The 18,455-nt window shown below is 44.8% G+C and overlaps 1 protein-coding gene across 1 annotated transcript in view; it reads left to right on the forward strand.

Moving 5' to 3' along the window:
* Positions 1-3,047: 3,047 nt before the first annotated feature.
* Rxfp2 (relaxin family peptide receptor 2) overlaps positions 3,048-18,455 on the forward strand; it is a 71,830-nt gene continuing 56,422 nt past the window's right edge. The window contains exon 1 of the mRNA XM_040751414.1: positions 3,048-3,724. Within this exon, the coding sequence (XP_040607348.1) occupies positions 3,682-3,724 (43 nt within the window). The 5' untranslated portion in view covers positions 3,048-3,681. The remainder of the gene's footprint in view (positions 3,725-18,455) is intronic.

The raw sequence follows: 18,455 nt of genomic DNA on the forward strand, positions 1-18,455 counted from the left end.
CCACCAACAGGTGAATGGATAAATAAAATGCGGCACACAAACATAATGGGGTGTTAAAAGGCCATAAAGAAGTCTGACAAAATGCCTCATGGAGAGGGGAGTTAGACATCAAGTCCAATAATATTGGCAACCAAGAGATACTGGAGAAAGAAGCCAGTTTTTTAAGGGTGTGGCCCCGGCTAGGACAAGTATCCTACAGTGGATGGCTACTATGTTGGCTAGTCTTATGTCAACTCGACATACAAGCTAGAGTTATCTGAAAGGAGGGCCTCAACTGAGATAGTACCTCCATAAAATCCAACTATAAGGCATTTTCTCAATCACTGGCTGGTGGGGAAGGGCCCAGCCCATGGTGGGTGGTGCCATCCCGGGGCTGGTAGTCCTGGGTTCCATAAGGAAGCAGGCTGAGCAGGCCAGTAAGCAGCAGCCCTCCATGGCTGTTGCATCTACGCCTGCCTCCAGGTTCCTGCCTTGTTTGGGTTCCCTGTCCAGACTTCCTTTGGCGATGAACAGTGTCTTAGCTTGTGTTTCTATTGCTGTGAAGAGACACCATGACCATAGCAACTCTTCTAAAGGAGCATACAATTGGGGCTGGCTTTCAGTTCAGAGGGTTAGTCCATGATTGTCATGGTGGCATGCAGGCAGACATGGTGCTGGAGAGATAGTTGAGAGCTGTATATCCAGACTGGCATATGGCAGGGAGAGAAAGGGACACTGGGGCCTCACTTGAGCGTCTGAAACCTCAAAACCCAACCCTAGTAACACACTTCCTCCAACAAGGCCATGCCTACACAAAAAAGGCCACACCTCCTAATAGTGCCACTCCTTATGGGCCTATGGGGGCCATTTATTCAATCCACCACACACAACAATATGGATGTATAAGCCTAATAAACCCTTTCCACCCCAACTTGGTTTTAGACATGGTGTTTTATTGCCACAATAGAAACCCTAACTAAGACAGCTGCCGTATGTCCAAGGGTACACAGCAGCACAAATTGGACTTAATGGGTTTAAAAACAAAAACAGAGCCAAGCAGTGGTTGGCTTTAATCCCAGCACTTGGGAGGCACAAGTATTCTGAGTCCAAGGCCAGCCTGGTCTATACAGCAACTTCCAGGACAGCTGGGACTACACAGAGCAATTCTGTAAAAGGGTACAATATTGGGCTCTAAGTGGAGAAGGGAGGTGCGTCTTGGAGGAGTTTGTGTAAGGGGATGAATGTGATCAAAATACGTTGCACAAAATTCTCAAAGAACTAACAAAAAGTGAAAAGCAGGGAAAGAATAATGAAGGGGGTGAAGGTGATCAAAAGACATTTGCATGTGTGCGAACGTCACATTGCAACTCACTTGTCTGATTAGTAAAAATGTTCTCCAGGAAAAAGGTCGGGATTTTGTATTTACAGTGATCTCTAGAATGTATATAAAGGTCGCCACAATAGAGACAGGCAGCCTGCACCCCTTATCCAGATAGAATCAGGTTCCTAAATTTTCATCACACAAACTCCCCGCAGTTAGTAAGAACCTCGTTGAATTGCGCTGGATACTAAGTCCAGTATTTACATGAACTCCTGCAGTATTCTTATCAAAAAGATGCTACTGACAGGAGATAGTAAGTGGGGCGGGGGGGGGGCAGGTGAGTAGTGGGGTGGGGGGCAAGTGAGTTGATTCGAGTAAAGGTCCCTAAGGCACATGTGTACTTCTCTGAAGCAATTTGACAAGTTCCATCCTACCTCTGCATGAAGCAACCCCCTAGGACCTCCTTGTGGAGTGGGCCTTTATGGAGAAACCAGATCCCCTCCCCCCCCCTGCCTACATACATATATCATGTCCCTGAGCATTTCAGCCTCTTCACTTTCGGGTCATGCACCCAGAGCACATCAAAGATAAAATTCATTGACTGCCTTCAATCGTCAGTAATGAGCTGAAGGTGCTCTTAATTATTATTTATAATCGCTGCATTCTGAATCTTTCTGTGTTAACATTTCAAAGATTAACTTGGAGCAGCCTGATACAGATGAATTGGCTTTTGCAAATTCAGTTAATATTAAGCTTGGGTTTTAGCATTAATGCAGAGGTCTAAACTAAATTCTTTGAAGTCTAGACACCTTTTTCTTTCCTCAAAGATACGTGTGTGTGTGTGTGTGTGTGTGTGTGTGTGTGTGTGTAGAATATTTTCAAACTTCATATAGCCTTGTGATGGCCAATTAATGGTACTTCATTGCATTTTGAAAATGTATTCTTTAAATTTTAACACCAGAATCTCAGCCTCCCTCATCCTGGCTGCAACAAATACGAGGATTTCTGATCAGCATAGTAGGAAGTTTTGTTTTTTTAAGTGACAGGGATTTTATGTTGTTGTTTTCTCTTTTATTTTGTTTTGCTGTATCTTAAAAGACCTCAAGTTCAGTGAACAATATCAAAAAGGTTTCTTTAAGCATAAGAAAAATTTCACATTTCTATTCAAGTTTGACTCTTTTGCTTTGGCTTGGAAGTCAGAGGAGCTTGGACAGCAACGAATTGAGAGTATTGGAAGGAATTCAGCTCACTGCTTAAGAGGCACAAGAACTATCTTTATTATGTGATAAATAAAATATTTTGTGTCTCAAATTCCATTTAGGTTCTTATTCTGTCAAATGCTGGAAGGACACAGAGAGAGGCCAGCTCCACCTGCCCACAGCCAGTCTCTACAAGCAGGGTTCCCATCCCTTCCCAAACCTTCTGCTCCAATCCACACTCAGCCCTTCTCCACAGACAGTTCCAAGTTAGTAAAATAATAATAATAATAATAATCAAGAGTCCATACTCTGCCAAGGAAATGCTGCTTGTCTTTTTGGAACATTCTTTTGGATTACACTCGGATCAACCGAAGTCCCTATGGTAGCTTACAGGAAGCCTGCTGTTTAAAACGCTGCCTTTGGTGTGTGTGAGGAAGAGGCCTCTGGTGGCTTTGAGTAGGTGTGCCAGCCACAATTGAATGAGAGCCGGGAGCTCTGTGCTTTAAAACTCAACTGTGGTTATGAGGCAACTAAGCAAAGTTTACAGTTTTGGTTGAATATCCACCTGTTGAACACAAGGCCACACTTGGAACCCTTATGGACTGTCTGAATGTCACTTGAAAACCTCTCAGTGTGGTCCCTAGGGTCCTTCAAGTATGTGCTAGCGAGGAGCTCTTTTTCTCATTTGCATCTTGCTTGAGAACTGCTTCTACAGAGTTGCCAGCGCCTTCTGGGTAGATCTACATTCCTTCACACTCTGGGATCCGTACATATGTTCACATTAAGAAGGGTGCAAGTTGCTCCAAGGGCTTTGGAGAAAAGCATTGAGCTACGGAAATATTAGTATTCTAACAAGGCTAAAGTGCTATTCACATCGCCCTTCTCACAGCAGAATGAATGCAACGGCCAGGAACACGAGTCTACGTTTAAAATAAAGTGAAGCAAACAAAATATAAGGAGAGGAGGAAAAGAGAAAAGCAGGCTCGCTAGTGACAAGCGTCGGTGTCCCTTCATGCCAGGGAGGTTTCAGCTGAGCATGCTCAGACACAGGGGAGGCACCAGACTCTATCAGAACTCCTTCCAAGGAGGGGAGCGAGGAGAGCACGTCTAAGAACGCTATTGCTGCAAGCCTACAGCTCTGTCCTCCGACACTGGGCACCTCTCTAGCTCAGATTGATTGCAATGTGGCTCCTACTTCATGTCATCGTCCTGACAGAGGTCAAAGGTAAGGCTGCTGCTTTCTCGCTTTAAATGACTAGGTTCCACAAATATTAGAAAACCGGTCTGTGGTTCTGTGGTGTTTATAACAGAGTCAATGCAGGAGGGTTTGAAAACTAGACACCCCAGAGTGCATCCCATAGAGATGGTCATTAAGCACCATAGAGCCTCGAAATTTCCAGATGCAACATGCCTCTCCCAGAAACTTGACTTTTCGTGTTGTCGGGACTAAAGATGAGGTGTTTTAAAAACCAAGGTTGATATACATACCAATTATAGCAGAGAAAAATGTGTTTTAGTATTTCCTTCTGAGAGCAGGGTACATTCACGAACTGAAAAGTGGTTCTGTGTAAATTCAGCCTGTCAAGATACGCCTATAAAATTTGTGTGATCAATTGTTAGTGGATGTTTTGGGTTTGGTTTTTTTGTTTTGTTTTGTTTTGTTTTTGAGTATGTATCTGTTTGTTTGTGTTCATCTAAACCAGGGACTACAAACCAGAAGCAAATCCAAAACACCAGGATCGCTATGAGTTTACCTATGTAAAACACTTATTAAAATATAAAATGCGTATTTGCATATAACTTTCTTATCTCCTCTGAGATTTGGAAAACTGATGTAAGTGTTCCTCTCCCAATCAGTGCCTTTCATGCTTTTAGAACTTAGGCAGCTAAACTATCTGAAGTTAAAGTGAAAATCTGATTTTTGCCACAAGTTTATACATGTAACATCCACTCCCACGGCATGAGAACCCGTTGTTACTTAGGTTCAAAATGTATTCAGTTAATTCACAGTTTTTTCTTTAAAACTTTTGAAAATAAATATTAGAATTGGAAATTATCGTTTGCTCCTGAAGAAAATCTTTTTGTTGTTGTTGTTGTTGTTTTTTTACTATTCAGTTTAATCAAACAAATTCTGAGTGACTAGTTTTCATCTTTAAAACGTACGGCTTAAGAGCACAAAGAGACATAATGTAAAATTCAGTATTTAAGAACAACTACCAAAAGATTTTAAAGTATTTCAATCTTATTTTGAATTTGCAATGACAGTAAAACTTTGTTTTGAATTATGTGTAAAAGGCCTTACCTCAGGGCACACAGCGCAGGTTTGGGTTCTTGTGTTTTAACCTCTCTAACATGGAAATCTGTTCTCGAAAGAGAACGGTAAATTCATCTTTCAGGAAACCACAGTTATTAGGTATTTCTTAAGTGTTGAGCTTGAACGCTTTCTTTATTGGTGGCTGCTTTTAGGCCAACTATGGTTAATTGATTAGTCATCTTATTCACTATTTGAGGTTGAGGTCTGATTTGGTTTAAGACCTTAATTTGGAAGTCTGTGTTCTGCCTCCATCACTAACACTCGATTTTGGAGGATGATTAAGAATGGAGGGGTAAAAGAGGTCCTTGTTCTCTTTAAAGAGCTCTCGGTGTTCAGACGGTCATCAGCTTGTTCATTTTACTGCGCCTGGGTGTGCTGACACTAACCTCTCTGACTCCCAAGTCACCCTAATGATACAGCTAATGGTTTACTATAGCAATCAGCTCTGGGGGGTGGGGGAGAAATTTAAAACAGATTATTTTGGATTTTTTTTTCTGAGAGCCTAATTTTAGGCTTATACCTCAAACCTAATAAATGTTTATTGATTAATTATAATTTGCTAATAAATTTTATTTTCTAAGTTTGCATTACTATTACTCAATGTAAACCTTTGTATTTACAACCAGGAGCTTTTAGATGTGTTAGGCGATACTGGCATCTTGTGAAATTGTAATCATTTGTTCTATAATTGCTAAAGCTTTTGTATTTTCTCATACAATTCTTGACATTTGAAATAGTAAGGCTCTTTGTCATGACCAAACAAAGGCCATTATTTCTCTTTCTCGGACTAAAAATTGCTTCCGAAGTTACATTTGTGATCAGTTTTTAGGGCAGTTTAAGCTACACGATTGTTTTCTCTTTGGGCCACAGTCACCCGAGTGCTCAAAAAGTAAATTATATTCACTGTCTTAACCAACCACTTAAGTTGTCTTAGCCAGCAACCTCCAGGCCTCTATCATGATGTATACTTTATTGTTAATTAATTCACTCTGGATTATTGCTACCCTGGTACAAACCACTTTAAAAGGGATTTTAATGAATAGAGACAGTGTTACAAACCCAAACAGTGATCCCCTGTAGAAAATTAAAGTATCAAGTTCGGAGAAGCCTACTTGCTAACCACCAACCGTTAATGTCCTCAAATCATTCCCTACTCTTCAATAAATGTGATCACAGCCCTAGCGGCTTTTCGCGGTGAGTAGTGTTTGAGTGCCCCCTAGTGGCCAAACTGCAGCTAGGCCTTGAGGGGTGCTTTCCAAACCATGGGTTTTTTAACTTCGGCACTGAGACTACAGACAAGCTTTCCCAAGAACATTTTAATTTCACACAATTGCACCCATGCTGTGCCTAGCTGTGAAAATCAATTGTACTTCAAGCCAAGCCTCTTGAAAGTCTTTCTCGCTATTAATGGAAAAATAAATTTACCTGCTTGAGGCAAAAACAGAGCCTGCTAGGGGTGGGTAAGCTGGGACCCCAAAGACAGAGTACTCTCAGGTGTGTAACCTCCTAGCTTGCATGGCCCACTGCAGGTGCTTCCTCGCTGTGAAGAAGAGGGTTGGAAAGCTGTTAGCAAAGACTTCCAAAACACCTTCCACCTGAATCCAAGACACAAAACTTGGAGAGAGCTAAAGTGTGTGTGTGTGGGGGGGGGAGGCTGTATGCTTTCCAAATCGTGAAAAATGCTTTCTCAAGTAAAATTCAACTAATAACTATTACTATTTGGGGGTATAGTAGCTATGTAAAAACAGAGTCATGGAGCTTTTAGAGTGAGCCAGCATTGCCAAATTTCATGTTTTACTTATCCAGTAAATGTGTAACTTGCTAATTAAGCAGAATCAATGTGTTTGTTTTACACAAGAAATACTAGTGGAGGTACCGGGATAATTATGCGAAAGCAAAATAAATTGTTTTCTGTGTGTTTAATTTATACAGTGCACTAATTTCTCATGGCCATATTTCCAGGGGAGGGGAACTCGGAGGGTCTTTGTTTGAAATGTCCTCCGAAAACAATTGATTTTGCTTTCTCAAGATAAATAGGTGCTTGAAAGCTAACACGAGAGAGAAACTGCAGTTGCGAAATTAGCCATGTTGCAAAGAAGTAAAGGGTCATGAAAATATGTCGATGATAACTGATAGAATGCTAGCCCTCCTTTCTTCTCCGGCCTCCTGCCCACTGATCCCCGGCATGGCTCCTGATGAGGCCTGCCCCCCTCTCTCCCACTCTTAAGTAGGAATGTTCTGATTTTGTGGTGTTTTGCTTTCATTTTTACTTCACCTTTTTGATTGGCTTGTAAAACTTGTATCCATTTAAGGTGTGTGTGTGGGGAGGACTCTTGTGATACATCCGTATGTGCCCATAATGCAATGTTCAAATCAGAATCAACAAATGCTTCGCACGGACTGCCAAATCTTCCAGAAGCCTTTTGCCGTCAGGTACTGATGGTGCACATGAGTAGGACTTGGTGAGGAGGGTAATTTGAATTTCCCCGTCTTTCGCGGCTCCTCATGTTTGGGGTGTGAGCACCTGCCATCCGCACACACATTCCCCAATGCGGAAGCTAAGAGAATTCTTCCTTGAATGCAGAACACCCGGGTCGAGGAGAAGCGAGGAAGGGAGACTGACCGAAGTCACCAAGAGAGAAGGGCACATTCCGCTGGCCGCAGCACAGTGGCCTGGCCACACGCAGCTCACCATGGCCTGTTATGTATTTGAGGAATCCCTGCTTCGAGGGTTCACTTCCTGTGTATTTCCCCTCTGCTAACCTTTACCCCCTTCCTATCATGTCTACACCCCAGCTGAGACCTCTGCTTTCTTCCTGGTCTCCTTCCTCTGAGACCAGGTTTCCCAGGCCTCGTGTTCCACCAGCTCCTATTCCCCCTCTCTGGCGACCCTGCCTCATCCCGTCCTGATTCCTGGGCCTGCTCCATCAAGGATGTTCACATCTGCATCTCCACGTGGGAATCCATCCCTTTCAGCAAGACCCTTCTTCAAATACTCCTGGCCTCTCATCCGCTCCGTCTTTGCTGGCTTTCCTCCCCAAGGACTTCCTGTAGTTTTCTCCTCCTGGTTTAACTCTACTTCCTTCCCAGTGTTTGTGGCGGTCCCCGGCATCCTGGCGGAGTCAATAATCATCACTCAGATTGCGTGGGCTAAGATTGCAGCACAAAACCCAAACAGAGCCAAATGGTCATTATATCTTAGCTCTTACTACTTCAGTGCCGACATGTTCTCTTAAGGTCCATAGCGATTTGTCCACTATTCTGAAATACGGTAAGTGCTGAAAACGAAGTTTGATCAAGTTTGTCTAAAAATTGAGTCTAAATCAACCAGGGTCAATCTAGAATCCTTTATATGCATATTACAAAAATGCATCACTTTGTTCTATAGAAAATTAGTTCAGTTGACTGAAAAAAAATGTGTCTTCATCAGCAGGAAATAGCCTGCAATCATTACAGGGTTTCTCTGTGTAGCTTTGGAAGCCTATTCTGGTACTCTCTCTGTAGACCAGGCTGACTTTAAACTCACAGAGATCTGCCTGCCTCTGCCTCCCGAGTGCTGGGATTAAAGGTGTGCGCCACCACCGCCCGGCCCAGCAATCCTTTGCTTTCTAAGATTAGCACATAAATACTACTATGTGTGTTGTGTGTACATTGGAGCTAGAGAGAGTGCTCTGCCATTAAGAGCGCAGGTTGCTCTTGCTGAGGTCCTGGAATCAGGTAACCAGCACCCACATGGTGGCTCACAACCATCTGTAACTCTAGTTCCAGGGGATCTGTTGCTCACTTCTGCCTCCCTGGGTCCTGGGTGTCTGTTTTTGCCTGAATGTGTGTATGTATACCATGTGTGTAGTGCCTGTGTAGTGCCCATGAAGGCCAGGAAAGGGAATCAGATTCTCTGGAACTGGAGTTACAGATGGCTGAGAGCTGCCATTCAGGTGCTGGGAATCAACACACGTCCTCTGGAAGGGCAGCCAGTGCTGTTAACCACTGTCCCATCTCCCCAGCCACTATTCATTGAGGATTTTTGAGGATCAGATAAACTACTTCTTAAAGCTGTTTTATACCCTGCTTCTCCAATATAAATTCTCCCTGTGCTTGGCCTTGGATTTGATTGTAAGGCTGGAGATATTTTCTTTGGGCTGCTGACCTACAAGTGGGCTCATGGGTGTATCCCCATAGGCAACTCATTCTAATGCTGCAGACATTTTGTCTCGTGGACGATCCAGCCCCACCCCCACGTCCTATTTACAAAGGCTCCCCATTGCTTGCCTGCTGGCTAGGAACAAAGTGTTTTATTGAGATCACACTTTGGATAGCGGTTCTCTCCTGGCCCATTCAGGGGCCCGGTATCAGCCTCTGCTGGTCCAGTTGTGCTCAGCCTTCTCAAGCTAACACTGAACCAGACTCTGATCTTATGAACAACGGCAGACTTTCATGGGGGGAGGTGATAGGGAAGCATGTGTGAGATTTGCCACAGTGGGGTGGAGTGCCTCTCCGGAAGTCAGAAGACACCACATGCGTGCAGTGCCGACAAAAGCCAGAAGGGGGCACCAGATCTCCCTAAAACTAGTGGTTGTGAACCACCGTGGGAGTGTTGGGACCTGAACTCAGTGATCTTAATTTTGATTGCTAAGTCTGTGCTATATCAAGAAGGAAACATGAGAGGGCTCAGCTAGAATGTCACTGAGTGGAGGTTGTTCTGAGACAAGGGATAGACAAGGTGGCACTCTGACGTGGAGACAGACTTAGGATCAGGTCCGCAGGATCAGGTCCGCGGATCAATGTGAGGTCATAGCCCTGACTCTTTCTTTGGCTGTCAGCATACCAAGTGCCAAATGCTCTATATCCATAGCACTGGCATCGTCACTAGGGTTCTACTAACTACCAGTGATGACGTTAAAGGAACAGACCCCTGGGTGCCAGTGCCAGAAGATCCAATAAGTGCGGGAAGGGTCTGAGATCTGCACAGTGAAGAAGCACCCTAGGTGGTCCTGTTGCTTGTGTCTCAGAGGTCACCCTTCTGATGTGTATGAGCATGTCAAATATATTAATTTGAAATTTTAAAATTATATATATGTATATATACATACATACACACACATACATGTGGGTGTTTTTGCCTCTATGTGCACCACATGCATGCAATGCCCACAGAGGCCAGAAGATGGCACCAGATCTCATGTATTTGGAGTTACAGATGGTTGTGAGAGGAAATGTGGGTGCTGGGGGTCGAACCCAGGTCCTCCAGAAGAGCAACCAATGCCCTTAACTACTGAGTCATCTCTTCACCCCAAGTCATCTTTCCAAAAGAAAAGTATCATTATCATAATCTGTGTGTATCTGGATGGCTAATTGACTACACCTGGATCATTTAGCATGTTAATTCTATTTGTAAAGTTTTTTTTTTCATTTGGAGATGACAGGGACAAATCAAATATTTGGCAAAGGAATTCTTATTCCCACACTAGCAATCAATGTACAGTCTCGTAGCAGATATTGTAATTCAAACCTTGAATATGCAAGTTCACCTACATGGCAATCTTGGTATGAATTACCACCCCATCCTTTGAAGAAATTAATTATGTCATAACAAATTGCAGCAAAAAAGGGCTTTCTGCTTTGGGACCCGAGTATCTTGGTCATTCACCTGTCATTCCTTATCTACATTTGCTTGATTGTGGTTGAGATGGAGAACACTTGGTTGGTCACTGCTTTTACTCCTGCTCTTATTTTATAGGGAGAAGAGGGGCTGAATTTGAACCAAGGGCTTTGTCCACTCTATCACTGAGCTACATCTCCAACCCATTTCTTCCCCTCACAGTTTCTCTGGGTCATTCTGTCCCAACCATATACACTGAAAACAATATATCTCCTGCTGGAAGTATTTCTATGCAAAACTCCCTTTTGCGTAAGTGTTTGAGACAGTTTAAAATGCGGCAGGCCTAGGTCCTTTTCCATTCTGTCGGAGGGACTCAAGGAGTGACTTCCGCAAACAAAGGAGATGAGAGAGTCTTGATGTAAACCTCCTCACAGGCAGGAAGAGATTTGGGGTCTCTGCAGAGTTCACTGAAAGCTGGACTTCCTTATTGAAGCCATTTCCTTGATGGCCGCTTCCTCTTTCCCACTTTTCAAATGCTGCTCTCACTGGAACAAAAGCTAAACTCATCTCCCGGGAAAGATAAGGTGTCTCCTTAACAATGCAGGGTTCGCTAAGCTGGAGTGGGTCGGCCTCCTCGTGTGTGTGGAGTGTGTGTATTTGTTCCTCGCTTGCATAAATGCCTCTTCCTCTTCCTGAATATTCCATGTGAGACATGTGCCACGTGCTAGAAATCGAGACGTTCCTTGCCACAGGAACAGTCGAAATGAATAATTAATTTCTTTCCGCCAAACAAGGCGTGGTGTACTGAGTGAAAAAACAAACAAACAAAAAAGCCAATTAGAATCCAGTGCTGTAAGGGTCATCACGCAAGGATGTACAAGGTGGTTTGTAAGGGAAGCTCACGGTCTGGAGCGGTCCTGAAGGCTTTGGGAGGTTTTCCCAGAAATGACTTCAGAAATGAATGTCAAATAAAGAGGAAGTGGAAAAGGAAAGCAAGATGTATTTCCAATGCAAAGAACAGTGCCTGCTAAAATCTCGGTGTCTTTCCACCATAAAAGGCACACTTCCAGGAATGTTTTCATGCAAGAGACAAGATAGCCAAAAAAAAAAAAAAATGAAGGAAGTTTGGCCAGTGCTCTTGCTGGACCTGAAATCACTTTGACTGGTTCCTTTCCCAGACTGTACAGTATGTCATTGAGGGACCCCAACCCTATCTTTTACACTTCTCTTCCAAAAACATTTAGGGTGTTGCCAGTTTGGGACTCTGGTGAGTGATGCTTCTGAGAATGTCCTGGTGGGGGGGACGGTGTGAGTGTCCAGGCACACTACGGTGAGTGATGCTTCTGAGAATGTCCTGGTGGGGACGGTGTGAGTGCCCAGGCACACTATGGTGATGGGAGCAGTGTGCCAAACTTCGAGTTCAGTAGATGGTGAGACACAGTTTTCCAAAGCAGGTGTTGCTTTTAAAGTTATAAGGAGGGCTGCAGAGAAGGCTTGGGTGTTAAGAGCGCTTGCTACTCCTCCAGAGGCCCTGGGTTCTTCTCCCAACACCTACATGGTGGCTAGCAACCATCTGTAACTCCAGTTCCAGGGATCTGATGCCTCCTTCTCCTTCCTCTCTGCGGGTCCCTTTATCTCATGGCCACTAGTTTTAACCCAAATCGGCCCTGTAACCACACATTTGGAACTACCTGTTCGAGCCTGGTGGACTCATGTTGAGTACATGACTGGAAACAATGGTCCTCCCTGACCCAGAATCTTCCCATAACAAACAGTTTGGCTGAAAGAGCCCCCAGGAGGCCCGCCCCATTCCATGATTGACTGTTGGTGGGTCTAGTCTTGTGGAGGCCCAGGCAGGCAGCCATGGCAGCTGTGAGATCATCTTTGCAATGGCTGAGTTATGCCCTGAAGACAGCATTTGAAGCCCTTCTCGCTGTCTTCTAGTCCTTCCACTATTTACACCACTGCTTTTTTCCAACGGTAGCACATATTTTACATAACCACTTTGTACATGTTTTAGGCTTATCCCTCAGTACGTGGCTGTCGGTGATGTAAAAGATGGTTGTGTTGGTCATTTTACTTTCAAATTGTTTGCTATTCATACTGTAGGCTTTAGGGAAATCCTTGCATTTCTCATTATTAGATTATTCCAGCACAGTCATCATCCACAAACAGCAACAATTGTAGCCCCCTTCTGGTATTTGTTACACTGTGTCTGTCACTCTCTTGCTAACCTCCATTGGCTTAGTGCTCCAGTATAGTATTGAACCGGTAGTAGCGAGCATCAGTTTGCCTTCAGAAACATATCATGAAGCAAGCCATGATTGCACAGATTTAAAGCAAGTCAATTGCCTTTATTGTCAGTTTGCATAGTTATTTGAATGCCAGGGTCCAGGCATTTCACCCCTGGAGCCCCTCTTGCAAGTGAAGTCTCAGACAAGTGACAAATGAGGAGACTGCACGCCTGAGTTATAACAAGAGGCCTGACCTCCCTGGAGAGCTCCAGTCACATTTCCAGACTTTGTTTTCTCACACAACATTCCACACACTGTGTTCCAAAGCCCTGCTGCTGTCAGGAAGGAACTTCCCACAAGCCCCGGCTCCTTGCCCGCCCTGCCCCCAGCATGAATGTTAGTGTCTCAGAAAACCAAAGGATAAACTTGTCCTCTCTGGGGAATAGCCTTTCTAACTGTTGATAGTAGAATGGTATTTTTCTAATCAATGTGAAATGTAAGGTAACAGAGATTCTAGAGCACCCTTAAGAAGCTAAAATAGTAATGATTTTTTGCAAATTCTGGTAAATTCTTTGATTTGTTGTTCAAAACATTTCAAAAACCTGGAAAGCTCTGGCCTCATGCCTATCAAGTGACCTCCAGGATGCTGCCTGCTGCTGCAATTTTTTTTCAATTAAAAACAATAACAACAACAAAAAAGAGCAAATGATTAAGGGGATGATGGGGAACTCTGGAAGAGGAAAACAAGCTGGGCAGTGAGGGACCACAAAGCCAGGGAAGGAAGTAGCCTGTCTAATGAAGGTGCTGGAATTTGTCAGACATTTCAGGGGACCAGACAGGTAACAGAAAAGGACATTAGGCACACATCTTTAATTGCAGCACTTGGGAGGCAGAGGCAGGAGGTCTCTGTGAGTTTAAAGTCAGCCTGATCTACAGAACTAATTCAGGCTAGCCAGGGCTACATAGAGAGACTTTATCTTAAGAAGGAGAAAGGAGGACCACAGAGAAAGACAGAGGGGCAGCAGGAAGATAAGCATTACTGTTCTTGATGAAAACTCTGCCACCGGTAGAGGCAGCGGGTTGAAGGACAGAAGTATGAGAGGCAATGGAGACATTGGCTTTTGCCATTCTTCTGAGAAATGTCATTGTAAAGGGGAGAAGACTGTCTTGGTCCCAAAGGTGACAAGGTATAATAGGATTTAGAGTTTTTGTTTGTTTACTTGTTTTGAAGGTGAGATCTGATGATTTTTCTAGCTTGTTTAGGGGTGAGTGTGTGTGTGTGTGTGTGTGTGTGTGTGTGTGTGTGTGTGTGTGTACTCTCACACGCATGCACCCAAGTGGGCATTGTAATACTGAAACTGAATCTGGAACTCACTAGACACACACTCCATCTCTAAGCTAGGTCCAGCCTCTGAGCACTGACTGCATAAGGCTAGTGTGCAGAGGTTTGAGGGGATTCCATGGCAAGGAAGAGATAATGAAAATACAGGAGAGAAATGCTATAGTTCATGTGGAGAGGTCTGAGACGCTACGACAGGTCTTGGGAGTGTAGGCAGACTTTTCTGTCCAGCCAGGCGCTTCCCAAATAACCACACAGAGACTTAGTATTAATTATAAATGCTTGGCCAATAGCTTAGGCTTGCTTTTTCGCTAGCTCTGATAACTTTGGCTAGCCATTTCTATTATTCTTTGTGCTGCCCCAAGGCTCATTTACCTCACGTATGTACTTCCCATCCTGCTGGCTCTGCATCTCATGGTGTCTCCTCCGACTCTGTCCTTCTTCTCCCCAGCATTCTCTCTGCCCTGAAAATCCCACCTACTTACTGGCCATCCAGCTCCTTTGTTAAACCAATCACAGTGACATATACTCACACAGTGTAAAGGGATATTCCACATGGGGGACTTTACAGTGAGCAAGTGGGGAGGCTCTCATCCTTCAGGCATCATCCTTGATCCTGGTCCATGACCTTTCGACCTTCAAAGGGCTCAGCACAGACAGCCTATGTGAGGGGTACCTTCCCTACATTTGTGCAAGGTACATCCTGATCAGGTACCTGGCAGGAGCCCTGGGTGCGGGTGACTCTGTGAGCTGACAGTCGAGGGATGTGGATGAATCCTGCTCAGAGGCAGTGCGGCTGATGACAGTTCTAGGAGACAGGGAAATCCACACCACAGAATTTGAGGAGCAAGACATGAGACAGAGGTCCCAGTGTTACCCGGGTCTGTCACCTTCACACCCTGCCTGCTCCTCTGCCCTTCACCCACCCACTGGGCATTCTCTGAGTTCATCGTTCTCAGGCTGCTTCCGGAAAGAAAGAAGACTCTGCAATCACACTGAACAAGATGGATATTTTAAACACTAGAACACAGCCTGACAGGCATGATGATGCAGGCTTGTAACCTCAGCACCCACGAGGCTACCTCAGGAGAATTGTGAGTTTGTGGTCGGCCTGGACTCTAAACAATGCTCTTAGAGACGTCCTGACTCTTCACAGGGATAGGTTGGCTTGCCGGAGAATTGTGAGTTTTTAGTTGGCCTGGACTCTAAACAATGCTTTTAGAGACATCCTGACTCTTCCCAGGAATAGGGTGGCTTCCAGAAAGTGTACCAATCCAGTGGGGGCTGCCCAGATGCTTCTGTGTCCCACTTATATGGAATGCCCAGAGAGGGCAGCAGTGCCTGTCTTGTTGACTGGCAACCAGTTAGCATCTCCTGGATGTTCCAATAGTTAACTCTTAAATGCATGGCAAAGGTTTTGCCTGTGACGTCCGCTATATTCCTGCAGCTCCATGACCTCCCTCGGTGACAGTATCACCCTCATGGAGGGGAGCTTACCTAGGTCTCCTCAGCCAGTCACCTCTGTAGAACATCCTCTCTGGCACTGGTGTGGAGAGAGTGTTACTCCCAAAGATGGGAGGAGAAAGACCAATGACCCAAATCATCCTGGCCAATTTAAATAAAACACTTACTTAAAGCAATTACTTAAAGCAAGTCTTTTTATTTCCGTGCAAGGGCTGCTTCCCCCTGAGGCAGGGTCCGAGAGGTCAGCACTGGCTGTGTGGAAAACAAGGCTCAGGAGTCATCGGTTTCCAAATGGAGGAGTTGGTGGACAAAATAGGTGGGGTTACAGGAGCAGAACAAGTTAGGTATAACCACGTCCTGGAACTAAAAGCTGATTGCAGGATGGTCGGAACAAGGTAGTCGTAGCAACAGATTGTCAAGGTAGTCATAACCTTTTGAAACAAAGGTAGGTTTGCAGGATGGCCATTACAACTTTTTGAAACAAAGACATGATTGTCATTCCTAGAACAGGCATTTGTAGTTAAGGTTACAGGTGGGGAATAGCCCAGTCCTTGAGAAACAGGTTTAATCATAAACAGGATGAACCTAGTTTGTCTTTACTATAATAAACTTTCCAGCCCAAGATGGAGGCAGGCTGGTTCTTCAGGAGAACCTCACTCAGTTCTTCCCCCAGTTTTTGTGGGCTTCCCTCAGTTCTATTTAGTGCTACAGCTGTCAGATAATCAGGGCAGGGACCTGGCCCCCTCTAATGATTTTTACGGGGAAACCTAAACCGTCCTCCTAGGACGTCGCTTCTCAGTAGCCCAGGAAAAGTGTTGACTGGAAACCAAAAGCATCTTTGGGTGCCAGTCCAGCTGGCTCCAAAAGGCAGCTGCAGAACCATTGTCTGATGCCAGTGCATAGCCATGTCTGGAGTACTGGCTAGACTTAGCAGGGACTGTGACAGCAGTTTCCTTTCATAAGCCCAAATCGCCCCTCTGCTGTGAGTTTTGCCAAAGGGGCCCGTGGAAACCTCTGGAAGCTACCAGTTTTGCTTTGATGTTGGCAGCCTCCACTTTTACAGTCCCTGAATTTCAATAAAACTGCCTCGCTCCACTTCCGCAGCTGACAGGAGCCACAGACTGTGGAATACGCCTCCCACAGATGGCCAGTGGGTCCCCTTCAGGATGTGCCAAACACAGCAGGGACCCTTAATTATTATTTAAATTTCATGATTATGGGGCAGAATGATAAGTAGGGTACATAGAACACTGAATTTTATTCCATCAGAATTTAAACGGGAGCCCACAACTTCAGAAAGGTTAATTTTGAAAGGGACCCTTTCCTTTTTCAACCCCAATAGGAATTTATTTTTTAAAAAGTTAATTGAGCACCAAGTAATATCAGACATGAAGGAGACAGAGGACAGAGAAGGAGGAGTTGAATTCAGTCGTTGTTTTCTTTCTATATCCCGGTTATGCTTGAAATATCCCAGGAAGAAGCCACCGCAGAATGAGAAATGGGAGCTCTTGACAGATGTAACTAACAGTTGGAGTCACTTGTGTTCAGCCTCTCTCCTCTGCTTCTTTTGTCCCTCCCTCCCCTCCCACACCCCCATCCCCACCAACAACTGACATCCTCTGGTCACACTCAAGATTGGCCTCCTCGATTGGGAAAGTTCCAGAAGGTGCATCTGTGAGAGCCTCCAGGAGTGCTCCGTGACATCACTATCCCCAGGGAAGACCAGCTGCCCTGTTTTGTGCACCATCTCCAGGGTCACCTCGACTAACAAGCTTAAAGTTCACAGAAACCAACCGTCCTTTCCAAAGATGGCCTTGGAAGCTGAGTGTGTGCACTGAGTCACACAGGCTGTGTGCCCACAACCAAACACCTGCCTGTTAACAGACAGAGCTTCGTGAACAAGGAGGACCAGCAGGGAAGTCTCCAAAAACGTTTGTGGGACACAATCTCTGTGCAAGGCAGCATCCACTGGTGTTTCCCCGACCCAGATAAGAGCATCTTTCCATAGTGATCATAATGCCAGTGACTGCATTGCCTTTAGCATTCAATGAGATAATGAAGAAATATCCAACACACAGCAGATGACCCTCATGATGGCAAGTCCAGCTATATCCTATTAAAACCCATTGTTCTCTTCACTACCCCGAATATCTTCGTGGTCATGATGGTGACATCATTGTTGGGACCACTTGGCCAAAACCTCTCCCAATCCATTCAAAAAGGCACAATAAATGGGTTCTTTATGCTTGTGACATTTTCATTTGGACTTTTTATTTGTGCACTTATTTGCGGTGTCTAGTGGGGATGCTGTTGCTCTGTTATGGTGTGAACCATTTAACCTCTTTTTTTTTTTTTTTGGTTTTTACGAGACAGGGTTTCTCTGTATTGTTTCGGAGGCTATAGGTCCAGCCCAGCCTCGAACTCACAGAGATCCGCCTGCCTCTGCCTCCCGAGTGCTGGGATTAAAGGCGTGCGCCACCATCGCCCGGCCATTTAAACTCTTTATACATGTGTACATATGTGTTTCAGTCATAGGTTTCTATACGACTTTCTCGAAAGGCCTTCAGGTTACCCCTACCTCTACTCCCTCCTCCTCTACCCTGCCCTCCTGCCCCTCATCCCACTTAAACCTTTCCCATTACCCGCCCTTCACCCTTTATAGCATTTCATTCTCTCTCCCCTCCCTTGAAATCTCCCAAGGCTACACAGGCAGTGCGAATGGACTTGATGGGTTTAAACAAAAAGGAGGACACAGAGTTGGGCGGGAAGGGAGGGGGATCTGAGAGGAGATGAATGCCATTTAAACACATGGCACAGACTTCTGGAAATGTTGTGAAGTTTCAGCTTGACCTCAAGACTTCCACAGTTTTATCAGCCGATGTATAAAAAGTATGTCTATCTTGTTGGAAGGCGTGCTCTTAAACTCGAATTTGTCTGGGATTGCTTCGCGTACCCTGTTCCCTGTGCCTTGTAAATGGCCACTGGGCTTCCGGTTTATACCCTTCT

The sequence above is a fragment of the Mesocricetus auratus genome, unplaced genomic scaffold (genome assembly GCF_017639785.1).
Source record: "Mesocricetus auratus isolate SY011 unplaced genomic scaffold, BCM_Maur_2.0 Super-Scaffold_100008, whole genome shotgun sequence".
NCBI classification, from domain to species: Eukaryota; Metazoa; Chordata; class Mammalia; order Rodentia; family Cricetidae; genus Mesocricetus; species Mesocricetus auratus.